The 27,373-nt window shown below is 39.4% G+C and overlaps 1 protein-coding gene across 3 annotated transcripts in view; it reads right to left on the reverse strand.

Moving 5' to 3' along the window:
* Positions 1-27,373, reverse strand: part of NTRK2 (neurotrophic receptor tyrosine kinase 2) — a 193,797-nt gene that overhangs the window by 34,796 nt on the left and 131,628 nt on the right. For all 3 annotated transcript variants that reach the window (XM_041480766.1, XM_041480767.1, XM_041480771.1), the window contains 3 exons: positions 12,432-12,562; positions 6,666-6,838; positions 2,996-3,230 (listed from right to left, as the gene is read on the reverse strand). In XM_041480766.1, coding sequence (XP_041336700.1) covers positions 2,996-3,230; positions 6,666-6,838; positions 12,432-12,562 — 539 coding nt within the window. The remainder of the gene's footprint in view (positions 1-2,995; positions 3,231-6,665; positions 6,839-12,431; positions 12,563-27,373) is intronic.

Raw genomic sequence — 27,373 nt, forward strand, 5'->3', positions numbered from 1 at the left:
GAAAAAAGGAAAGCTTGTGCAATCAGGGCCACACATCATATGTATTCCCAGTCCAAAGGTTACTTCTCTCCCACTCTTCCCTGAAGCATCTCTTAACAGCTGAGCTGATTCAATGCAGAATGTCAATAAAAATCTGACAGCGCACAATGACTTGGGATCATCTTTATCTTACAGAAGCAAGCTACAAATAGTCATCTTGGCCAAATCTAACATCATCACTGAGTGGCAGGCTCCAAAAAACCCCCACCAATTCCAGTGTATTAAAACCCACAAATGATGAACCATTTCTTGCAGAACTTTTTGGAATTGTGTAAATCTCTCCAATGAGCATCAGATAAAGCTGTCAGGATTGGGGATGATTTGCTTCTCTGTGAGTGATTAAGCCTGAGCAGTTAAAAAGACTTAGCCTGCTGTAAGCAATTAGGTATGGTGCGTCAGTGCCATTCTAGTGTTATCACTGACTTAAGCCTGCCAAGGATGCAATTCTCCAGGCAACCATCGGGGAATTCATCATTGCCTTGGTTTTTTCATGACCATCTTCTGACCAGCCCACATACGTCCCAGAAAGGGCAGGCCAAAACTTCACAGGCTCAACTGGAACTTCAAACTTCTATCAGCTGTGAATATGGTAGCATGGCAGGCTGTGGCTCTGTCCCTCCTCTGCACTAATTAGAAACCAACTGGAGCATGAGGCACCAGAGAAGCTGTCCTTCTTGTTTTTCTCACTGTGTAGAACAAGCAACTTCCCAACTTGAAGTTTCATATCCATCCATCACTCTGCAAGCTTATACCACCTGTTTGGATGGGGCTATGCTATTTTACACCATCCCCTTTGACACTTGTTTACCTCTTTCTCTCTTCATTTACATTTCTGTCTTTCACTAACACCTCTCACAATTACCTTTCCCACCTTGTTTGCTCCCTCTCTCACATCAGTGATTGCACCTTCTTCACACTACTACCTCTTCCTTCTCCTTAGTTACACCCTGGACTTCCCAGAAGCCCTCCTTCACCTCAAAAATAAGTAAAGATAAGGGGGAGAAGATGGAAATAAGAGACTAACTCTGTTATGAGGGACAGTGGGAAATACAATGTACCTCTTAAATGAGATCCTTTGAGAGGTGCCCAAGGACTATCCAGGTTACCCAGGATTTCCTGAACTCCTGCTTCTTCTTGGTCATGGGTGTTGTTGTAAATTTGTGTTTCAGTGGGTAGAAGCTTTGCTGGAGTACTCGTGTGCAAGACTCAAGGATTAAACCCAGATGGACGTGAGCAGGTACACTAATACCAGAGTCCGTACACCATCACATGCATGAGCCAAGCCTCAGCTGTCTTCAGGAAGGCCATATGACTACTATCCCCTTTTGCAGGTAGCTTTTATGCAGCAGGGGGAGTTACTATTTTTTTTCCAAAAATAAGCAAAGTATATGTTCAAAAATGTTGCCTCTGACTGTAGCAACCTTTGGAAACATGTATTGTCTTGCATATACATTCATTCTTAAGTATAACGACTAACACGGCAAGCATTGAAGTATGGAACAGAAACACGACTTCAGTCCCAACAAGTGGTGCAAAAATGCAATATGCAAAACCAGATGCAAAACCAAGAAACCTTTGCCTCTGTTAACTGGTGTCCTTTAATACACAGAGAAAGTAATTACCATCCTGTATATTTTTTTCAAGCTCTGAAGTGCAGTCCTGCTTTTTTTTTGCATTAATCAAATAATTCAGAGTGTCAGTTTCCAAAATAACAATATATAAGAGGAATATGGATAATATGTTTACTAAATACTAGGTTTGTCTTTAAAAGGAAAGAAAATTAACAGTTAACATTTACAGTTAAGTAAACTGTAAAGTAAATTAACAGTTACTTATGAGCTTTTAAGTGAATCAGCATTCAACAATAATTTTCAAAAGTGTAGCGTCCTCTACCCTGTCCAGCCTTAGCCAGATGTAGAGACAATCTCTTCCCAGGTGTCCCACCAATACCGAGGTGAGGTGACACTTTCCTTTAATAACACAATCCAAATTGACTGACTAAGAAAGTAATAACGAAAAAGGAATGAGAAATAAGGAGTAGAGAGGCAAATACAAAACATGTGCTTAAAGATGATGAGATTACCTTACAGGAAAAACTCTAGGGTATGTAAATTATCAGCTTGGCCATGGATTGCCTTCCCCAAGCCACAAACAGGTTCAGTTCCAATCATGAAACTACAAACGTGATAGCAAACAGCAAATGGTGTCAGCTACATGACTTACCACATAGTACAATGGCTATGTCAACAACAGCATTAATGCACTCAGTTTGTTTAGCCCAGCAATCTCAGAAGGCCTTTGCAAAATTCAGACAGCACTTTATGGCAACCAAGCTCAGGGAAAACAGTCAGAATGAAAAAGAGCAATGGGCTACTCTTACCCTCTGCAAAACACTCTTCAACATTAAGAAGCAGGACTAAATCCCTGGCTTAAGGCAGCAAAATCTTTCAGGTGCTCAGTATACAAACTTCTCACCTAATCTCTTATTGAATAAAATAACTGGTCACTGCTGCTGCCCAGCACTTATTTTTCCTCTAGTTAACTGATACATTATACAACTGCTTCCCAAAGCTACCATTTCCATTTTTCTTAGCAGTATTTAAGAACATATTTTAATAGTTTCAAAGTGTTGGGCCAAATTTGATTACCATTTTTATCTGCTATTTCTTCTTTACTTATGCCAAGCAAACATGCAAAATTTTTGCCCAGAGAAAAAAAATCTTCCTGTGATTTAGAATCTAAACCCAACATATATAAACAACAAAACATGACAGACTACTCTTATTAACTCTCCAAGTTTACCAAAACCTTTTAATTCAGATCCAGGTTCTCCATGCGCTAGGCTCTGAATTACCTGACAGACAGATGGTTAAGTATAAAAGCAGATCAGTTACACCAATGTGGTAAGAAGACTGAACAAGACCTAGCTTATTACTTATTACAGCAGTCCACTTACCCGATAGTAGTCTGTGCTGTACACGTCTCTAGACATCCCAAAATCCCCAATCTTCACCAGCAGGTTTTCACCAACCAGACAATTCCGGGTAGCAAGATCCCGATGTACAAAGTGCTGTGATGCCAGGTAAACCATACCAGAAGCAATTTGCTGGGCAATGTGAAGCATCTGGGATTGGGTCAGCTCAGCAGGACGGTTGCCTTCTGCCATCAGTCCTGCATCTGGTCCATGTGCCCTGCACCAAAACACAATCTGATAAACTGATAGGCCACTTGTAAGATGGAGAAGTGAAAGGCATTAGTGAGTGTCAGCCCACACAACTCCATCAAAAGTGATATAAAAATAGGGAAAATTTTTGTCATGGCTTTTCTCATTTACTGTTTTCCTTCATTGATTTAAGATATGTGGTCTGAATAGCACTACAAACAGGATATATATTACTCAAGGAAATAAGTCATAGGTGTTCACAATAGTACCCATCTGTCAGAAAGAATCACCTTTCTCCTGTTCCATTCTAGTAATCTTTTCTGGAGAAATGCTGACAAACAAACCTGCTTGGGAACCAAGGGAAAATCTCATCACTCTGTAAGACCGAAAAACAATTGAGGGAAAGACTGGCAATTGACTGGCATTCCTTGATTTCTGCAGGTATACAGGCCATTGACCCTTCCATCTTTTCTTAAAGAAGAAAGAGCTAACTTCTGTCTCCAACAAGGGTGGCAATTTTAAATTTATACTTCTAATTTCCTATCCAATTGCACAGCAGGAAAGAACTCTTGCTTATTTCATCACCAAAGGTGAGTCCTGCCTGAGACAGGAATTCTTGACAATAGGAAGAGGACACAAAACATACACTACCTGGAAAAACAAAACAGCTTCAGAAATATGAGGTTTTCAAGACCTAGCAAGTTCCTAAGAAGCAACAATCAACTGATTAATGAGAATACTTGTATGCATTTCATCAAAAACAGAGATATCTTGCATTAGGAAAGCCCAGAGAAGTACTGGGTCACATGAGGTTTACCTGTCTTAACTATGTGAGCCCTGGTATGCCTGTACATCCTAGTATCTTGAAGATGCAGATATAAGCATTCATATGAACAATGTTTGCAGGAAGAACTACTAGCTAATCCTTATCAAATCAATGATGTAATCTGGCAATCACTACTCATTTGATACATTTTATAACATTCTAGATATCCTTTTCCATCGATTCTATTTTTCTGTGTTTTCAGAAGCCCTTTTTTATTCCATTCCTGAAAACTATTCTTTCAAAGAGACCACCTCTCCTCTTCCCTCCTCAACAGAGTTGAGGCCTTAATTTTTCTCTAGGGTAAGGGCACAGGAGTTTGAAAAAGATTTTCAAATTAATCAAAATCTGTGAGATCATATCTGACACTACCAATTAGAAACATGATATATAAAATTGCCCCAAGGGAAGACTTTCATGAGCAAAGTGACAGATGTGAGAAAGAAATGAAGGAGGGTGTGTAGTATTGATGAGACTGTATCTGGTACCAGGCAAAACAACTTTCTGCCACAGGGTATGCACTGGCAGCCATTCATCTGGTCTAGGTTGATGTGGGCAGGACTAAATGGGAGGACATGAAATCTCCAACCAAAACTCACAAGCAAACTCCTATTGAAAAATACTGTGCCTTTATCATACATGGATTTTTTAAATAAATGTTCTCAGACATTAATCTCTGAGCTGCTAAATTAAAGAACTTTTCATCTTTTGCTAGTGTCCCTGAGGACATGGTCTGTATCTAAAGGAATTTGTAGATTATTCCTAACATTCCATCCAGCTTGCTTGTCTGCTCGGTGCTGGCCATAAATGAGGTGATTTTCTGTGTCTGCAATAGCCAGGGATATTGACAGATATTCTCTGCAACCGCATCATCCACTAGTCCCCAGACCAAGCCCCGGGCAGGCAGGACTTGGAGGCTTTAGTCCTAGATCTGAACAGGTTTTGGCTGCATGCAGGCAGCCAGGCTCATTTGGGTTAAATTTTCAGATCAATTTTTCCCCAACAGCCTTTGGTGGCGCTGCAGGGTAAGAAATACGGACCAGCTCACTTTGCTGTGAACCTCTGGTCTGCAGCACAAGCTGCAGAAAATGTAAGAGGAATGACGAATTGGAGCTTAGGTTTAATAGCTTGTCCCAGCATAATCATTTTATGATCTAAAGACAAGGGCTGATTAATAGCATTTTTAAAAGTGAAGGCCTTAAAGTAGGAAATATATTGTCTGCTAAAATACTTTTCTGTACAATAATTCAAAATCAGAGTTACAACATAAGAAAAAGCCAATCAAAAATAATAAAGGCATAATAAGTATTTCTTATGGAGTAAGAAATTATTTCTCATCTACTGAGAATCTGGCATCTTCTAATGGAAATTCAGTGTTCTGAAAATGTGCTAGGTTGGCATCTAGGGAAACAACCGTTCTCTCTGATTCACAGCAGAAGACCAGGCAGACAAACATAAATGCCCTTAATTCTAAAATATACTTAAATCCTTTGCCAGAGAGACTACCATTCTGGGAAAAGTAGTAGTGTTTTTTCTGCATCTCCAGTTAAGATCCCAGTTTCTCTGTCAAACCTGTTAGCCCTGCCAATAAGGCAGGATGCTAGTTGATGTCATTTGTTTTATGGTGTGGCTACTTTTTAAAGAGGTAGTAGAATGACAGCAAACTCATTTCACATATGCTATCAAAAAATGCATAAATGGCAGCACTAGCAATCATAGTCATTTTAACTATATAGAAAATATTAATCCATTTAATGAGACATGTATTTTGATTATTTTACGGCTTTTTTAGAAATATCTTTCCAAAATGCTGGTACTCCTAGCTATCTTTAGCAGGAAAGACCTCTGTATGTTGAAATACCTTTGGATATTTATTGATAAAATTACACAGTAGACATTGAAAGAATAGTCTCTTATATTTTTAACATAGAGCAAATGCCGTGTCTTAACTGTTTATTTTTATGTCAAAAAGTGCAGGCTGGTAGAAATGGTGCATACACGAGGCCTCTGTTCATCACTTCCTGGATCATGGCTTACCTATTATTGTAAACCTTATGTATCATCTATTCATTTATAATTGCTCTACTGCCAATTTTCAATTTCCTATTCACATTCTTGAACAGCTTTATGAGATAAAGCCCTAATCTGGATCCCAAAGTGTAGCATTTTCCAATTCACAGAAGTTTTCATGGCTCACAGTTTTCTTGCTGCAGATTTATAGCAGTCTTTCCAAAACACTGAGAGGAGGGAAGAGAAAAGGGCTTAGTCTTCAGAAGATCTCTGACGCCTACAGATAGCAATAGGTGTTGAGTGGGATTTTCCAAGTGCTACCAGAAAGCCTGTGAGAAAATCATTCCTACAGGAATGATTGAGGAGGATTTATAACTGAACATTTCAGAACACATGGAAATATATTGGAAACAATATCTCTTTGATACAAAGCTTGATTTGATGGTACTTCCAAGCAGGAAAAGAAGCAGAGTCCCACATCCCAGTACAAAAGACAAGAGTCATACAACTTGCTTTCCTAGGTGTCAGCTTTTTCCAGTGGTAGTTGTTAATTTCACATTAAGTACCAGTAACAGCTACCTTTTCTGCCCACTTTTGGCTCAGGATCAAAATACATGTTCATGGATTTACCTGAGGAATTTGTTAAGATCTCCATGCTTCATATATTCAAAGACCATGATGAGTGGATCACCCTCAACACAGACACCATAGAATTTGACAATGTGCTCGTGTTGCAGGTTAGTTAGCAGTTCTGCCTCACGATGGAAGTCCTTGCGGGCATTATCACTGGCATCCTTCAGTGTCTGGTGGAGAAAATGAAAATACAAGGAAGGACAGATGTTCACAGAAGGTTGGAAATATATGGGATAGCCCTGTAAGGGTAAGATAAGGACACAGTACAGCATGGAGGATGGAGGAAGTACATTCTAAATAACTCTTTTAGAAATGCAGATGTGATCCTGAAGTGCAATTAAATAATGGCAGTACAATTTTCATTCTCCTGCCACATGTTATCCCAAACAAACAGTTTTCTTGTAAGAGAATGTATGAATACTCATGCTCTTGCTGTGACAAGTGTTTTCCAAACACAGAACAAATAAACTGATCTCATCCCAAAAATATACTAGTACACAGCTGGTTTGTATCCTTGAGCATTTAACTCAAGAGACCCCTAGTATCCTGCTGGTATTTACATTTCTTATTATTTCTTTAAAATAAAACTATGCTTGTTTAAAATGCATGGTGGTAAAGGAGATGCATTATTTTTGTACTGCTGATATTAGTTCATGTGGTGTGCTATACATTAGGTAGATTTACACATATGTCCCTAGACCACAATAATCTAAGATTTCAGCCAAAAATTTTGAAATTCTGCACATCTTCTTATATGACTAAGATTAGGCATATATGTAAGTAACTGGAGGTCAAATCCTAAAGTGATAGACACAGAGAAAAGCAGATGCATAGTGGAATTCCAGGGCGTCACTGGATCAAATAGGAGGTATAAATGTTGTATAATGAAATAATACTAATTTAACTGTCACACATGGGCAGTTTCTGATTTCTCCTTACAAACCACATTTCAAGAGCAAGAAAACACTTTCATGCACAAAAAAAAAAAAAAAAAAAAAAAAAAAAAAAAAAAAAAAAAGCAAGTTCTGACACCAATTAAATGAGGAATAATTATAATTGACAATAAACCACTAATAGTCTCTGTAGTCAAGAGGTGCAGTGGTTGCACTGTACTAATTCAAAAAATATTTCTAAAACCACAAGAGAAAGATGGCAAGTTACTAACAGTCACAATTTATTCCTCACAGAAACTGCTGTCTGGGCTTTGTACCTCTGGATTTTAACAATACCTAGGTTTAATAGAATGGAAGATAAGACACAAAAGCAGTGGCAATGTTTTAACTAAAGATGTCTTTTTCCTGGCCATCTAGTCCCTTTACTTTCTATCCAGAATTAATATGTGGAGCATGAGACCAACCACACTCACCAGAACAGAAACAGAGTAAGTTGATACTGTTCAATTGTTCTGCCAACAAACTGAGTTTTTAGCAGCAGTAGTCATGGTTTGTTCAAGCTTTTTCTTCAACAGGGACAATTCTGTCCAGTTTTCTAGCATTATATGTGTGCATGTGTGAAAAAGAGGCTAGAAGGTGACTGTTGGAAAAAAACACATCCTTTACCTGTGATACCGCAGTCCTGGATCCTGAAAACTGAATAGCTACCATACTAAAATTCAGAGGGGGGGACAAGGACTAGGGCAGGATGGATTGCTGTCTTCCAAGTTCAGGGGATTTTACCTGTGGATTTCAGCCTCTGTGGATCCTAGAGGCAAGAGAAGTCACTCATGCCTTAGATATCCCTTCCCTGAGGAATGTGCTTCTGAATCTTAATATGCCTTCAGGCGCAGAATCCTTTTTTCCATAAGCTTTACCAATGATGCAACAAGGATATTGTTTCATCAAGGCTTCACTAGCCATGTTGTGTTAATATACACAGCTGTATCATGGACTCTAATTTGCTTCTCATTATGGGCCACACACAATCATATCTGAACTGAGTGAGGACTGGAATTGAAATTTTTTCCAATACTTCCAGGCTGGGATGATGCTTTAATATGATACAGGCACCAACCCATGGTCCAGTGTATGTTACATATACTGAAATCACTTGTAATAATTCTGTCACCACTGGAGTTCCCTCTGGTAGTTTCATATGTGAAGTGATTGGACAGTAATTATTTTCAATAACAGAATTAGGAAAAAATTAATACAAAACCCATTTTTAAATAATAGCAATTTGTAAAAAAAAGTGCCAGGGAGAATCAGAGACTGATCCTTTTTCCAGCAGGCTCTTTCCCTGGAAAGACAGTAAAAATGCTGACAGCTCTGTCCTGTGAGGATGGCATATTGTATATTTGAGAAGATGCTTTTTATCTCACAGAAACAGAAAAATTATCATATGACAGCAGTTGCCATGGCAAATCCACATTTTCTGTAAAACAGCAAAATGCAGAAAAGTTTAAAACTCAGGTGAAACTCAGGCAGGGTTTCTACTACCATGGGCTGACTACAATTTCTGTCACCCACCATTGCAAAATCTCCTTTTCATTATTTCATGCAGTGCATAGAATAGACACAATGCATGAGAGAGAGCTGGCACAGTCAGGCAAGGAGGAGACTGGAAGGTAAAAAAATTAATAAGTATGTAGAATTTACATAGAAATGACATTGACTAATGCATTTAGCTTGTTCTCAGTACAAGAAAAAAAGAAAAAATCAAAATAAAACCCTAGGAGCACAAAGAGAGGAAAGACATATTAATTATTATTATCATTACTGACAAGAATGCCAAAGCTCTGCATACAAAGCACTTTCACTAGTCGACAGGAGGTTTTCCCAAGTAGGATCTGAGATTCAATCACATGTGCTTTCCAGCCACTCCATGTGGTCTGTGCTGCCCTGTGCTCAGCAGTGAGTGTGAACTCTGACACCACTCTGTCTGACACCACCTGTGCCACTCTGACACCACAGAGCTGCCTTCATGGGCAAGTCAGGGCAACAGCAGGAGGATGGGGCTGTCACCAACATCAGCAGGACTTGGTAGCGAAACTCTCAAGGCAGCAACATGACTACTACTATTCCTTTCTACTGTTTCAGCCTTCCCCTACAAAATAATTGCTACTGCTTCCCATCAACACACGAGACTGGACTGGTATATCTCCTCAAGAAATGAAGGGGTGGTTTTGAGTCTTCTCAGAACTGAAGGTCTGAAGAATTGGAAATCTTTGGTTTTTCTGTGCAGGTGCCATGGAAATGTTTTTGATCTCACACACAAAGCAGTTTGCTAGCTGAGCAAAACCTCCCAGGGGAGCCAGAGGCAGTTGCTAACCTGTGGCTTGTCAACCTCACCTCCTGCTCTGGACAGGCTACACTAGTGTGAGATTATGCCTGGTGATTCAGTCCTGTGAGGAGACAGTACTGAACCAGGCCTGAACAAACACAGCAAGCTGGGCCTTCAAGGAAACAGTAATTTTTCCTTCCTCCACCCTCTCTTCTCTAAAAGTGACTGATATGATGTGCTATGGGGGCAATGCTAGTCCTATACCCAGGTTTTGTCCTATGGAAAGTATTTCCAAGCACTTTCTGTTATCTCCAAAAAGCTCATACTAATTAAAACCAATTTAAACAAATTGCCTTTCTCTTCTTTAAAAGAGCAAAAGATCATGCTCTTTGGTATTTTATGATAAGCCTGACCTTTTTTATCTTCCCAGATTTTTATGGGCCTCTTAACGCCTAAATAATTTGCTGTGGCAACCTCAGCATTTTGGATACCAGCTGACTGATAAGAAGGGAACATGTTGAGTTAGACCGAGGGATGCTCAGGGCCAGGGACAAGCGATACAGTTTTCCAGCAACTGGCAGGCACAGGAAACTGACAGGGACCACTAGCCAACCTGACCCCCATTGCATGGTTGAGGCTGTGCCTCCTTGCTGATGAAATCTCCCTGGCACCACCTTACTCTTCAGCAAGTACCTATTTCCATGGGCTCACCAAATCTGTCTTATAATATTGGTGCGTTCTGGTTTTACCCATGGTGCTGAAGCTCTCTCTAAAGCCATTGTTGTGTGTCAGGAGGAGGTGCCCATTGCTGCTGGCATCCAGGTCTGCTCCTCTCCTACTAACTCAGGGATGGAGTCCAGACACCATCTTGCACTGAAGTGCAGTGTAGCTCTCTGCACTCCAGTGGAGGCTCCTTCCCTCGACTTCCTCTGTGGCTGAGGGATACCTGTTATCTGTGGTTGGTAACCACACTGAAAGAGACAAGCATCAGGCAATTAACCCTCAGTTATGTGAAGATCAATACTGTGGCTCAGTTCACCAAAAAATTTGCTCTGTGACAACAGCTAGAGTCACATCTTTAAGAGCCAATGACAGAAAAATAAAAGCACAGCCATAACCTGTTCCGAGACGTAATTCTTCCTTCAGCTGCCTGTGATTCTTATTAAGGACACTATAAAGAGAGAATTTTGCAGAAAAAAAAAATTAAAAACCAACATAGTATGACAAGTTGCCCAGAAAATGCATAGATTTGTCATGTAGGTCTACACATGTACCTTTAAAGACTGAATGCTCTGCCATTTGATTTACACTGAGAATGAGCAGCAGAGAAAGCGCAGTGCAGCATTTAACAGCAGAAGTGCTAGGCTCCATTTAGACAGGACTTTCAAAAGGAGCAAGTGAATGGAAATACTTTAATTTTGTTTTAATCAAGCAGTTCCTTAAAGTGATAGAGGAAAGACCATTTCCATTGTCACCACCAAATACAACAAAAAATTCATTTAGATCTAATTTTGTCATCTCCTATCTCTTGCTTTCTCCTGACTATGCTATATCCCTTCAGGGCTTAATTTTTTTCTCACCAGTCAACATGACTGAACTACTCCAAACATCGAAAAGCTTATAACCTTGGCAAACCCAAAAACCTATATATTTGATGGAGCACTCTACAAGACTATTCTCCTTTCATGTTCTTCTACTGTCAGATTCAAGACTCTATTTCTTGGTCATATTTCTTCAAAAATATAATCTTCATAATTTCTTTTACTGTGTGGTTTCATCCAAAATGCACACATGGTTGCCTAATTGTGACCTGTCAGACAAAATTATTTTCTGGTCAATTGGCATTGCCCAAATTCTGGACATCTATTCCCCCTGCACTTAATGAGATATTTAAAATGCTGGACATTTGTTTAGTTTTTGGCTGAACACTACAGATGGAGATAAGAATTTGTTTTCAGGGAAAGTTTTCAAACTCTGAGTGTAGTTTCACCAATACTGTTTTCTAGCTACATCCCCAGCTAAGGTCAACAGCTAACCTCCCCTTTTGAATTTTGGGGGGAATAAAAGGGTTTTGTGCAGAGAAGCAGGCTTGGTCTCCATGCCATATTAATGAAAACTAATTGCTGACTAAAAGAATGGCACAGTCCTGAAACAGAAAGCTGTTCTTTGCATAGAAATTATACACATAACCCATTCACTTAGCTAATGACAGATTATTTTTTAGACGCATATATACATCACATGCATTTTTAATAACCTAGACATTATTTTTCACTAACTGATCTTCAGACAGACCGTAAAAGATTTTGCCCCCTCATGATGCAATCTGTTTCTTCCCTTTTCTTATATGATTCAGGTCTCATTTTATAATCCACAGCAAGATCAAATACCAAATTCTCTTAACACTCCATTAGCCTTGTGAACTCTTCTACATGTATCAGAACAGTTACACTGGATTATGGAATAGGCAAACATGATCATTTACAAATAAAACAGCATTAGTTGCAAACATGAATTAATAATGGTAACCCTAGTCTCTTTTACCTTCACTGCCACCAAGATCTTGCCCTGCTCAGGACACAGGTTATAGCATTCTGCCAGAAAGACTTTCCCAAAGGCTCCTTCTCCCAGTTCTCTTTTAAGAACAATGTTGTGGCGCTTGATGTGATGCACAACTGTGAAAAGAAGACAAAATAGAGGTCAGAAGAGAGCTGCAAGTTCGGGATGGGATGGAGCCCATCCTTACAGCCACATGGAGACAGGATTGCCTGTGAAGTAGGGAAGGAATCAAAGCGCCCACATATCAGTTTTTATCACTTTCTGCAAAAAAGACTGAGTTTATAAATTTGTATTTGGAGGGTAGTGCATTTTCTGGATAAGAATACATGGAATTAAGAGTCACCTGGGAACGGCCCATTTATCATCATGTTAGGATGACTGCTGCAAAGCATACATAAAACCTAATGCTACTTTCTAAAAAACATTAAGACAGTGAATCAGAAAACAAACCAAGCCTTTCTCACACCTTTTTTACTTTTGTACCTTTAACCATAGCGGAACTCTCCTGTCCAAATCAAAAAAGTTTTAAAATTAACTTAAACCAAAGGTGTCCTCTAAGAAAACCAAATGTGTCCTCTTTCAACTAAATGCAACTTAACAGTCTGATTAAGTTGCTTTCCTATGTTTCTCACAAACATGATTTACAGTATTGATCTGAAGTAAAAGAAACAAAAGATGGACAAAGGTTTTAGTCCACATAGTGGACAGAACCCTAGTTCAATTGCTGCCCAGAATCAATTGATTCAAACACTGAAGCCCAGGAACATTTTTTTTGACTTATTTTACATTCTCCTTTCAGCAAAAGCTTCTGTTCAAGTCTTTAATATTTAAAATACTGTACTAAATGTTGTAGACTACATTATCAATTTACAATGTTCAAGCTAAATAAAGCAGTTCTAAGGGCAGTTTAGCTGCCAGTAGGGTGGACAGCTTGTGTTGCTGAAACTGTACAATCCAGACAGCATCTGCTGATGATTTTAACCTCAGTGCACTTAGCTGTCTTTGCAAACGCTGAAATTTAACCCTGCCTGGAAGAAGCCCATTTGCAACTTAAATTCTAAACACAGCAAATTAAATAGCAGTGCACAGGCATCAGGCTGGCTTCTGCAAAGGTGAAAATCTCATCTTAGCTGCTCAGCTGCAGAAACCAGGACTAAACCCTGCCAATGATTTAGGATCTAACCAGATGCAGACTGACACCTGCCTCCATAATTGGTCACATGCCTGTTCCAAACCAGGTGACCACTTACACAAAAACCACCTTGCCTCCATGACTAAAGGAGGAGTGCTGATAACATTAGTAGGGAGAAATGGCACAGCCTGTCCCTATTCCTATCACTAGCATTCGGAGAAAAGAACCACAGTGTATAAGGAAAGAAAATATGTATCCCACACCCTAAGCCTACAGACCCTAACATGAGCACAATGCATGTAAATACACTTCATATCCCTGTGTGTGGACATGCGGGAAATCTGGTGCTGGAGCAGGCTCGGAGAGTGACCAACCCAGCACTCATCTCTGTCTTGAGGTGAGCAGCACACCTGAGGAACAGACCTCCACCAGACCTGCTGGCACCTGCTAGAAGGCCCCTGGCCAGCAAGCAAGCAGGCTCCCCATACCCTGTGCAGAGAGTGGGGAAGACTGGATTCTCCCGCAGCCCACCAGACTCATCAGGCTTTGCTGCTTTCTCCACAGATGATGGCTGCAGGGGGGATATTCATAGCCTCCTTTTCCAGGGCCAAGTCTTCTAGGAGAGGCCAGACATCCCATTAGGTACATGAAATGAGACTGCACGGTAGCTACATTTTTTACCATGACATACTGGTCTAGCAGAAAATTAAGTTTTGTCATGGTGACGCTTTATTTGGCCAGCTACCTTGGCAGGTCCCCTGCAGTCAATACATAGTTGCTTTTTACTTTCATTTCCTCCTCAGCACTGGCTTTGCAAGAAAGGCCCAAAATGCAGTCAGCACAAGATAGGCAGAACCAAAGCAGCCCGCTTCCCCATGGGCACACGTTAACCAGCATGGCTGGCCCCTGCTAATACTGGTCACAAGGCAGACCAGCAGAGCTGAAGGATTGCTGCCCTGGCATGGCACCTGAGCTCCGGAGTGTGGCACATCTCATCACCTGAGCTTTAAAAATGCTTGATAACAAATGAGTGCTGCCCCCCATCCCCTAAAAAACTTGCCATCTAACTCTACCACTTGGGGAGTTCTCTCTCCCTCTGCTTTACTAGTATTGCAAGGAGGCTGCCTCTGTTCCTTTCCCAGAGGGAAAAGGAAGACAAAGCGGTTTTTAATTTTTTTCTGCCCACAGTTGCCAAAGACTCAGTGATGCAGACATTCTGAATTTTGTGTGGGTCCTCTGCATTTTGAGCCCATTGTACTGCTAATGTTTGGCCTAGCAGTACAAAGAAGTTTTGGGGTTTTTTTGTGAAGATCCTGGAGGATTTTACAAACAATAGAGTAAAAATAAATAAAACCCACACTCAATACTTCTTGGTAGTACACTTACAGCTGCTGTTAAACACTCATACAAACCAGACATTCTAATAAACAATCCATCCTATAAACCAAACTGTAAAGCTGAAACACAGCAAGGTGCAGAAGAGATCTGCACGGAATGTATTTGTAACTTGTTATGCTCTATCCATTCCTGTTACCTTTTTAAACTATGCTGAGTTACCAAACAAGTAAAAACCAACAGTAAGTAGGACTAAATGGACAGAAATTAATTGTAAGAACAATGTAAGTAAATCAAACACATATGATGTGATGGGTATATAAGCTAAGGAAAAAATCCATTTAGAACATTCAGGGCCCCAGCTATAATGACACTGTCTTCAGTGGAAGGATACTTGAGCAGGAGATACACTAGAAAATTCAGGTCAAAATCTGCTTTCAGTTACTATCACAATAAAGCAAATTATCTCTGTTAAAGTCCAAGAGATTATCCTGGATTTACATTGAAGAAACAATGCAGAATTTGGCCAAAGAGGACATAAACAAAGAAGTCATCTCATAACACTGTCTCACAAGGAAAAGGTACACAAACATTCAAATGACAGCTATGTATTTTCCTCCTTTGATTCTAAATGGCAGTTGCATTTGACCTGCCATTTGTAGCTTGAAGAGCATATAATCTCTGGTTTTAAATCTTAACTGATAACTGTAAAAAAAAAAATGTTTCATTAAGCTAAAGGCCAAGCTGAGTTGAAACACTTCAGAGAGAAATGAACTATAAAATATGAAGAAAGACAAAAAACAAATTAAAGAAGGGTAAATGCTGAAAAGAGGCTAAGTTAAAATAATACCCACACAGCCATATGCTTAAAAGCAGCAGGCTCCCATGGATGACTTGAGGGAACCAGAGACAACAGGGAGTACAACTACAGAAAAAGTCTCTCTTCCCATCTCATGGTCTCAGAAAGCAGCTCACCAAAATGTTGAACCTTTAGGTATTTCATTCACTAGCAGACAGTATGTCACACTGGAAATGATGCAATACGTATTTCCAGGTATGTGACTGCACTGCCTAGGTAACCTACCTTTGATGGTGAGGCTGAACAGAAACGGTCACACCACATTCTGGAATCAGTTCCAGCAGAACAGGCAGCTCAAGATCACCTCATCACATTGAATTTCCTGAGCTGGATATGAATGAATCCAGCCAGGGACAGCGAGATACAGTATAAATTATTAACATTTTTTGCCCATATTTAATAAATGAAATATGACAGAGTGAAAGTGTTTCCCCTCGGTCACAAACAATAGGTCTTTACTTTTTACCACCACATGTGACCCCCCCCAGGAAAACATTTTCTTCAGTTAACCAGTCACTGTCTTGACTTTTCTCTGGAAATTTTTTAAATATCGTTTTAAGAGAAGTTGTTTCCAGTTTATTTTTTTTTTTTCAACTGGAAGCCACTCTCCACAAGGTTGTGATAAAAACATAAAATCAGCTCCCTACATCTCTTCACATCCATGGATTACACTAGTCCTTTCAAGGCTGGATTTCCTAAGGAAAACAAAAATGGAAACTTATGTGGTATTCATGTGAGTGCCTCATCTTGAAGACCTCACCCAATTACAATACCACAAATGTTGTAGGTTTCAAATGTGTTCCCATCTACCTCATGAGAAAAGTGATGAGATTCATGGAGAGACCAAAACATGGACTCACTGATGGACAATAAACAGACAACAGCTGACAGGCATCACTGCTCATTGACCTACCAACACTGTAAGATCCTTTTGTGTTGCATGCCCACTTAAATTATCTGCTGAGTCTGTTTTGAAGGATACTGTTCTAAATTTTGCTAGTGGTGCACATGTGGGACAGTCCTGATAAAATTTGTTGTATCAGGACTCTGCAAAGAGAATGAGGACCTCCAAGATACCAAAAAACCAGGCAAGGTGATATCATAAACGTAACCACAGCTGCATAAGTAAAAAGCAGTCACAGAAAAGACTCAGCTTGTGTCATGTGACACAACATCCCACAGAAAAAAGTTTTGTAAATTTCTTCATTTCTTTTCCCACTATTTCTATTGCAATTGTGGACTGAACTATTTCTAAGACCTTGCTAGAAAAATGCAGGTGTAAATGGCCAAGTGATTGTTTAGATAGTGTATCAAATTTTTACAGCATCTGCCACTCACAAAAAAATAAGTTTCTGCTGGAATCCTATAGCAGAAGGATATGAATTTACTACAAAGAGTATGCAGCAAGTCTAGACTGATGGCCATCAGATTATGCAATAGCAGCATGTCTGCAGTTTCTACAAACTATTGCCAGAATAGAAATTTTGGCTTATTGAGATATCTACTCTCTCACATGGCAATACAAGCCAACAAAAATGCCTTTTTTTTTTTTTTTCAACCTTTTGACCTGTCAGTGTACCCTGGATGCAGAAATAGGTCAGCTTAGTTGTATATTTCTGACTATTTGATGCATTTATCCCATACAGCATTCATTACTTATTATCCTATATGAATTTTTGTCTAGTACCATTGTCATTTAATTTTTACAATGTAGCAGCAACAGTTGCTCATGTAAGGCTCATGCCCAGCTGTTGCAGATACAAACAAACAATGTTTTCATGTCTAAATATATATACACACACACATTTTTTGCTTATATATATATGTGTGTGTATATAAATGTTCTTATATACATATATATTTGTATATATATACACACACATACACCATTAAATACACATATATAATAGTCCACAACTGAGAATCAACTCACACTTCTTCAATAGAAGTAAAATAAGCTGACAGAAGAACTCCTCGCAGTACCTTGGTACTCTGCTCTAAATGAAAGATGCTGGTATCAGCTATAGAACACTGAGTAGGGCGGACTCACAGAGCAGTAAGGCCAGAAGGGCACTTGGGCCTTGTCATACCACCTGTGCGAGTCCACCTCCTGAAGCACTTTCAATCTTGTTTTGTGTCTTTGAAAAAAACACAGTATCGTTCCAGTGTTGTAAACCAATTATCTCTTGGGTGGCCACCTGTGATTTGTTAGGTCTCACGAGCATTAAGGTTTTAAGGAAGGGATGGCCCACTTAGGATCTAAAGCCAGGTTGAACAAGAAGTGATCTTCCTGGAAGAACTGGCATTTATGAAAGACAAACAAGTGATTGTCACAGGAATGGCATAATTCCCAGGCACTTACTTCCTACTTGTCTGGAGTTACATCTGGTAAATCAAATAAATTTGTGATTGCTGCAGTTTAACCTTTCAGTTGCTTTGTTTACAATTTAAGTTCTCACAGGATATATATTTAAACCCCAGAATTTTTATTTTCCTGGGTTAGAATTAGGCTTCCTTTTATAACAGTGCTGCAGCACCTTGGAGCGTGCCTAGTTCTCACCCACCTGCCCAGAGCAGCAGGGGCACCACAGATCTTGTCCACTGTAAACTCATTTCACTGTAGCTGGCATGGCTCTTCTCTGTCTGAAACACACGTGTTTACTGTCTTTTGAGGTTACTATTTAATTCCTAATGAGCCATTTTACTTTACTTTTTTTTTTTTTTACAGTAATTTATTTGGTTTAGTTGACCAAGATCCTATCAGCTTAGCTACATATAGTCATGATGCCATACTTCATGAGATCTCTACTCAAATAAACATTACTTAAGAACAAATTCTAACAAAAATGCTATCATTGTCTTAAATGTATGAGTCTGATTAACTTAATTCACGCTTCATGGGAAAAAAAACAAAATAAAGTAAACAGTTTATCTACACAGGAACTTGCCCTTGCAATATTAAAACTGAGGTGCACAAGACCTTCAAGCCCTAGCAAGCTAACACTGATCTTTTGCATGCTAAAACAATTGGGATATATCAGAATATCTGAAAGCTAAATTTGGCTATATTCAGGAAAAGTACCATATATTAATCATCCTGCATTTCTATGATGCTTCCAGCCTACTAAAAGCTTTTCAGCACAGTACGGTAAATCAGCTTTAAGCAAAAAACTGAGCTGGAATTTTGACAAAACACTGCCTTGCAGATATGTATACACTTAATTTATAAATGCCAATCTCAATGCATTTCTTCCAAGAATTTAATCATCATACAATTTAGAGGCTATTGTGTGTGAGTTGCTGTGTAAAACCTGTTAGTATTATTTTAGGGGGGCAAATCTGGTCTGTCTTACATATTTTACTGCAGACAATGATCTCAACATGAACACCCTTCCCGTTCAGACTTGGAAATCCTTTCCCTCCACACGATGCTAATCTTTAGGAATCTTCTGTATTACAGAAATAGGAATACTTGGCAAAGGATGGGGGAATACCATGTAGCATATCTCATATAATAGATACTTGCAGAGGGGGAAGGGCCAGTGAACATAATGTCTTCTAAATATTAACTCTTTTCTATCTCTGTTTTCAGAAATAGACATAGTCTGAAAGGCATCCCAGGATCCCAGCCTGAGAAGTAGGACCTGAAAGAAACTACCTCCAGAGATGAGCCATATTCAAGCTTAGAGTAAATGGGTATAAAGGTGAAATTCAAAGGAGATTGCAGTGGTTTTGATCTACATTTCTCTGCTTTGCTTTTTCTCTTCTCATTTTAAAAGGAAAAGGAAATAATTTTGTGGCTCTATGTTGCAATAATGAGCGATGTAGGGACCTCAGGCAGGCGCAAAGGAATGCTCTTTATTGTTACTGCTAGGTAAGGCTTTATAAAGCCATACCTATGGGTAGCAGCTCTGCATGAGGGAGTACAGAAGGGTTTTACTGATGGCCTTTCAAAACTAAATATTAAAAGCAAATGGAGCTTTCAAGCTTGTGAAAGAATTAACCATATGCTTGGCTCACAGTCGAAATTCTATTCCCTATTTTAAAAGTTAAGCACATACTCAATCTTTACCTTTTTCTGAACTATCTGAAATACAGCATAGCATCTGATCAACCATGTTACATGGGTGGGTCTGCCCTTTTGCAGCTAACTAAGCATAGAAAGAAAAGGCAATATTAATGAAAAAATCATAGCAGCATGACAGAACCTAGTCACATTTGAGCAAATTATTTACCCTTTTCTTAAGGTTTTTTTTTCCCAAATCCCTTTACAGTTCTATCAGGCTGCAACACACTGTGTTTTCTTTTTTTATGAGGAAATCCGAATCATACACATTTTTACCCTATGCTTTGCTTTCTTTCAGCCAATCGAAATAAACACTTCCCCTAAGCACAAGGCTGAGTCTCTGCCTGCTTCCTTAACTGCGCACAGCTAAAGCTTTGCTTCTCTATGGTCGTTTGTTCTTATGACTCTGTGTGTACCTCCTTCTCGCCTGGATTTTGCCATATGTGGTCTTTAAACACAAAGAAAAGTTAAGGGTTTAGCCATTTCTGAGGAGGAGCCCCAAATGACAGATAAAGACACTGGACGCTGCATACAACCAAATTATAAAATCTTCCTCACCCTGCATTATTTACTGAAAAACAAACTCATCAGAATGGAGAAACAACATCTTGAGTCTTCCTACCAACTGAGATGGCAGGAACATCAGTTCACCCTCTGTCCTGTGGGGACACAGAAGGGATTAGCCTTTTACTGCCCAAGCCCCATGTGACAGGAGAGAAGACCAAAACATCATAAAAGGTGAACAAACCTGGACAAGCAGCTTTTCCCTTTTACAGACTTGCTGTCCTTCGGCATTTCTGCCTCCTTCCATGGTGAGGTACTTGCTCTGCTTTTGTTTCACTGCCAGACTGGCACACCCTTTTGTTTTGTAACATGCCATACACAGGGGCTTATGTCCCCATAGGGCATTTTCCCCTTGGCCCTGCTACTGTTTCAGAATTCCAGGGCTTATGATGTAATTGGCAGCGTATGTATGCCAGGCACACCCAGAAAATTCATCTTTACCACTGGGCTGTGACAGATACCTCTACAGCAGCCACAGTGCAGTCAGAAGATTATTACATTGTACTACCTTCAAACGAAAAGACCTACAAGATTTGTCTTTTAGGTCAACAAAATAGATTCACAAAGGGTTTGCAAGACTGAGCATGCTGGGGGTTTTTCAGGATCAAAGTCCTAACAATTGCAAACAAAAGATGACCTTTCTTTTGTCTTGTTATAAATGCACTGGGGAAAAAAAAAAAAAAAAATCTATGTTTCCACACAAGCATAGCACATGCTTAATTTTTCAAGTTTGAAAAGATCTTATTCCTTATTGCAGACCACACATCACCTCCTCTGCTGACCCGATTATTCTCCTGCATCCTCCAAAGGACTAATATAATAAAGTATTTGTTTATACAAAAAAAATATTATTTCATCTGCAAAGGCCATGAAGTTTCTACAGTTTGGGTGATTTATCATTTTTCAGGGTCTGACAACCTTCCCAAGTCCAAGAGAAGGATGCAAATTAGACTGTACCATGCTCCTTTCATTGACCTTTGCATAAGCAAAGAGTGGTACTCCTACATTTGCCGTAAACTACACTAAACTATAGCCCAGCAAGATTTGAGAACACTAAAGGTTTTTTTTTTTTGTTTGTTTGGTTGGTTTTTTTTTTTTTTTTTTTTTTTTTTTTTTTTTTTTTTTTTTTTTTTTTGATGAGCGCCTATTCTAATTGTCCTAATAGAAAACCCAGCCTGCTCCATGATAAAGTGAGAAAACTGTGACTTGTCAGTGGGAACAGGAGGACTTTCCCAGGTAATTTCTCTTGCAAGAAAAAAGTCATGTTTTCTCTTCTGTCTTGGTTCAGCATGTTATTTTCATGCAACATGAAAACAGATACACCTAGCTAACACAGCTAGCAAAGAATATAAGAAATCTCCTTTCATTCACTTGAGCTCTGGATTCCATCATCTGCCAGCAGAAATTATGTTTCTCTATATTTCAGAAAAATAAGGAGGAATTCTACATCTTTGTTAAAACAAATTTGGTGAGGGAGAAAAAGTCTCCATTATGTTCAGCTCCTTGCAACTGATCTGCAAAACATACAGCCCAGGGCCACTTGTCCTTTAGTGTATCATAGGCAATGCCTCACCCTGTATGCCCCCATGGCTAGGGACAGCCAGGCACCAGTCACTCAGTCAGCCCACAGTCAGTCTGTTGAACGGAGGTGTGTTTAAAGTAGCATCAGAGATGTCTTGGTTCCACTGCAGACAACAAACTCACAGGTGTGTTTGGTCTCAGCAAGGGTTCCTTCAGACTCTGTTTAAGTAAAGCCTTTGTAAATTCTCACTAACACATATAAATCCCCCCCCATCAATAAAATTTTATTTTAGAGAAAGAGAATGAACACAGATACATTGATCAAAAGTTAACTTTACAGTATGTCAGGAGCTAATGAAAAACAAAGACATATACTCCTTTAGGATAACAACAGCTTCCCACAGAGTCCAGTGTGATAAAAAAACTGCCAGAGCCCCAGTACCAGCAGTGCCAAAAATCCACCACCAAATGGATCTTTTAAAGCTGTGGCCCATGACGAGGTTGAGAAGAAATTCAGTCGCTGCCAATATGCTTTCACTACCTAAAAGCATCTTGGTTTTGACTTGATAATTATAGTGTGCTGAGCCAACCAGCTGTCACTAAGGAACAGGAGCTGCCCAAATGAAGCAAAATGCATAGATGTTTGCTGCTGATTTCTCACACAATAATGAATCCAGTTGCAGCCTTTTGAGGCATGGAAATGAAAGACAGTAAGAGATGGAGGAAAAAAAAGAGGAGGAAAGGAAAAAAGAAAGAGCTTTGAACATTTTGTTCCAGTCAGTTTTCATGAATGAGGAAAACACCAGGAGTGATTCGATCAAAGGATGCCCTCCCACAGTCATGCTGTTGCTGGAGAAGTGGCCACTGGGCAGACACCCGAGACATACATTTCCCAAAGCACACAGACCCAGTCTTTGCCGAAACATGAACTTTCACTGAAAGCAGCACACATACATAGCAGGGCAAACAAGGAGAACAGCAGAAACGGCTGAATGAACTTTATTCAAGATCTGACATACAATGTCAGTATAATGAACGTGACCTAAAGAAGATTGTTACACTTATAACAAGACTGAGTTGGCAGATTTGCCCAATTAGTACCACTTCATTTTATGTTGATAACTAGTATACACATACGATATTCTGTAAAAGCTTAATAGATGTTGCAATCATTTTTTTTTTTATCCCCTGTGCTCTTTATATTTGGAAAGTACTTTCGGCTGAATCTTCTTTAATACTGGTTGTACACTGAAATTAATGCAAATGTAATTCTGGCAGTCTCTGCAAGACACCAGAAACACATGGACCAGAAAGGTTCTTTTCTCATCCAGTATCTATACGACTACTGCTCTTAAAAAACAAAACTGTTTTGTTCCAACTACTGTACACCATGATATTTACAGCAACTTTAGCCTGCACAGAAGTAAGACAGGCAAAATGTAGGGGTTTTCTCACCTCCCTCCTGAAGTTCATGTTCTCCCCCAGAGCAACAACTACCAGTTTGCCCAGGTACTCACCTACTTGGGAAACATTTTAAGCATCAGTAACCAACACAAACAGCTGCTACATTTGTTGCACTGTAATGGCAGAGTACCCCACGTGCTTACCAGTACAGAAAATGGTAAAAATTACCATGATTTTTACTGTTACCAGCAAAAACGCTGAATTCTTGTCTAAGCTGCTTGAACTGACAGTTGCAGCCCAGGAAATGGGTGCTGTCCCTTGATATGCTCCTGGCCTGCACTTAGCTAAAACACTGAAGTGTTGTTAAGCCAAGATGTCACCAGGGTAGCCTAACAGGCCACTTTACAGGCAGTGTTTGCCAACTTGCCAACTGCTGCCTCCTGCAAGACCACCACCAGCAGGAGGGCAAGTACAGACTTGCTTTTAGGAGGGACATGTCTGAAGTCTGCTGACAGACTGGAGGGATACTTTGCCTTTTGGTAGTCTAACATCCACAGAATAGCCCTTAGGCAATTTCCAGGGCTCCGCATTTCTAGCCTGTTATTTAGAATTTTAATGAGGAGTAAGGGTCAGAAGCGAACATTATTATTTATAAACCGATGCCAAGGTTTGTTGGCTAGTTTTTCTATTGTTTTCCCATGTACAACTCTAAACTAACTTTCTAAACTAACTAAACTAACTAAAGTGCATTGCTTTCAACATTGCTTGTCATATTTTTTCTTCCCTTCTTGTAACATTTTCTTCAGTAAGAGAATGGTAATTCAGCCATATGTTCCAAGAATATAACAGGCTCTAACTGCAAAAATAACTATTACTGATTTTCATTTTTCCTTACAGAGAAACTACACAGAGACAACATTATTTGTTTCTGAAGACTAGATACACAGGCACACACACATACACACACACACACACACACACACACACACACACACAGAGATTAAAAGGTATTTATCATAAGCATTTTGGCAAACAACTCTTATGAGGTTTCTGCTGAATGAATCCCTATATGACTGTTTCCCCACCATGAAAACAAGGCCAGAAATGCATACCTAGCTGCTTCATAATAGTAGTGGGAATTTTTAAAATATTCTACCTGAATAGTGTCACAAAGTTATAAAGCATAAGTTATGTATTCATCAAGATTCTTACTTGGTATATTTTGAAAACAATGGCACAAACTGCCATCTTAGGTTCAAAATCTCAACTGGGAAATCTTCAGATATGAGTTTGACTGCAATAAATACTTTCTTGTAATTTTACTGATTCTGGCCTACTTGAAGTGTATTATAATGCACTCAAAAATAAAACAAATCAGCAATACATTCAGAAAAAAATATTTTAAAACAATACAATTTCTCCTTCATTGCATTCAGATTTGTCTTGTATGCCATGAAAGTAATCCTCACTTACAAAATGTGAGCTGGGAAAGCAAGTGGGGATCTTCCAGATTAACTGTCACAAAGAAAAACTGCTGAAGAAAGCAATTAAGAAGCCCCTAATTTAAGCATCCCCTAATTTAAGACACATTAAAAAAAAAAAAAAAAAAAGAAAGAAAAAAAACTTGCCATGAACAAAGGAAAATGTGAGGTCTGCTGCTAGCTGTGCCCTACTTCTTTGCTTATTCCGGTCTTTATGCTGTTAGTTTACAGTATTTTATGTACTATCCTCCATAAAAATAAACAGGTCCTTGTGGATTAACATGCCACAACCAGCACTTCAAGACTACTTGCAATAGCTCTCTTTCCACACCTTCATAGATGTAAACTAATGAAGATTTCTGAACAGGGGCTATGGGTATCATTTGCCTTCATACTGTGCCAAGTAGGCTTTTGAAATGCCAGTTGTTGTGGAAACTGGGGAAAATGGTAAATTGAATCCTAATGAGGGCTATTCTAGCTAAACATCGGAAAAACATTATTAGGTAAAATCTCAATACTATTTTAAAAGATATTTTCCTCCATAATTTACTAAATTGAAAGCTAGGACAGTAGCTACAAGGAAGCAGGTTGAAAAAAATCTGCATTATCCTTGCTACTGTCCAAAAAAGTACGGTGCTTTCACATAAAGACCTTGCTGGAAGACCTAGGTAAGCACAGCTGTGACAAATCCTGCTCCAGCATTTTTAGTTCAAGTCCAGTTCAAGTTCAGTTCTTCAGGATTCTGACATAACATTCCCAAATCGGTGACAGACTTGTCACTGACATTGAGGGGAACCTGAAACACAGTCTCACAGAAACAAGGGATGTCTTACCACAGACATACCTTCAAAACTGAACAAGTTGTGAGTCTGAATAAGAAGAGAGTACACACATAGAAAATGTGCTACGTGCTGCAGTTTTCCACTCAGTAATTAATATCTGCAGATATACAGGAGAGGAGAATGATCCACATTGTGGAGTTTAATGAGAAGGAACACAGGGGAGAGATAAAATACAGGCAGGGTGCAGTATGAACTCTAAAAAAAATAGAAAAAAAAGGAAGATGACTAAACTGCTGCTGTTCAAAAGAAAGGGGATCTCTAGACCTCAGGTAATTAGTAGTGCTAGACAGGTATTCCCCTATTTTCTCACTTAAACATTTTAGGTCCTGTTAATTCATGTTTCTTCACTCTTAACAGTGTTTTATACCTGCTCAGGAAGATAAACATCTGTCCTGCAAAAAATTCCTTTAAAGATTTTATGCAACATTTTACATAAATACTATGCCTAGTACAGAAAGAATTTGTCCATATCCAAACCAACACAAGCCACTTTTTTCTGCACAGTGATTTTTTTTCTTTTACACTAGACAGATATGATTATATCTGGGATGTGTTTAGAAAAAAAAGACAGAAACCTTTGCTAGCTTCTATATCACTACTTCTTAATGACTCAACTTTATTTTAATGCCACATATTGCACAGCTGTGCCTGTGGGAAACATTTCTGCAACCTATTTTGTTAGTTGTCCTATAATTTCAGAAGCTTGTGATCTCTTATGGAAGTTTGCAGATGTAGTTCCCTCTCCCTCCCCAGCTATAGCATGACAATGCATGCCAGAACATAAGCTCTGGCAGAGATTTTGGAGACGGATGTGGAAAGGTTACATAATTTTGCAATAAATTCATTATAACCGAGCAGCACCAGTTAAAACAATCACTCTCCTGGCCAAAGAAATAAGTGAGGAAAAGAAAAACAAAAAACCCAAGTCTTCACTTTTCTGATGTCCTGTTGCATCAAAGCACAGGTTGCAACAAGCTGAGAAAGTGTAATGTGCTTCAACGTCTTTTTCAGTTGCTATGGTACAGTTTCTTATGGAAAATTCCTTGTTCTGCGTGATGTTTTTCCTGCCTCATTTGGGATGGCAGAACCGTTCCTTGTGTCACCTGAGAAACCGGGCTGTCAGTTTCCACCTATTGGTGAGAAAGAAACTCATCAGCAGCAGAACTCAATGGAAAATTCCTTGGTTAGAAGTTTCTGCGCTGGAAGCCAACATGACAGTGGGGAGCAAGAACGGATAGGTCAGGGGATGAGAGTGCCACACAGGATATCTGGCTTCCACCTCAGGGTCAAACACAGATTTCCAGTGTAATCTAAGGCAAAGGATTTAATCACTGGGACTCCCTGCTCAAACAGGCAGGACAAGCAATCCTTTCCCCGTTCCTCACCCTGTACATGAAGCCCCAGGTCTGTAACCTGCCCACTGGACAACCAAGCAGCTCCAGGTTACAGGAGTGGGGCCATAGCCCAAAAGCTCTTCAGGCAAGGGTTATGTGCACCTGCAGAGTCCCTAGTGTTTTGCACAGTGAGGTCTTGTCTGGACCATGGGACTCTAAAGTAATGTATGGAAATAATACTAAGTAATTTCATTATTTTCTATTTTTAAGGAAAAATATCAACATAGGCAAGGAGGGAAAACTCCAGCTTTACTGTACAGCCAAATAGGAAAAACACTGAGCTTTTGTAGGAGATCTGCAATCTATTTTCTGTGTGGATAATACTGAAA

Source organism: Pyrgilauda ruficollis, unplaced genomic scaffold (genome assembly GCF_017590135.1).
Source record: "Pyrgilauda ruficollis isolate IOZ18807 unplaced genomic scaffold, ASM1759013v1 scaffold53, whole genome shotgun sequence".
Lineage (NCBI taxonomy): Eukaryota > Metazoa > Chordata > Aves > Passeriformes > Passeridae > Pyrgilauda > Pyrgilauda ruficollis.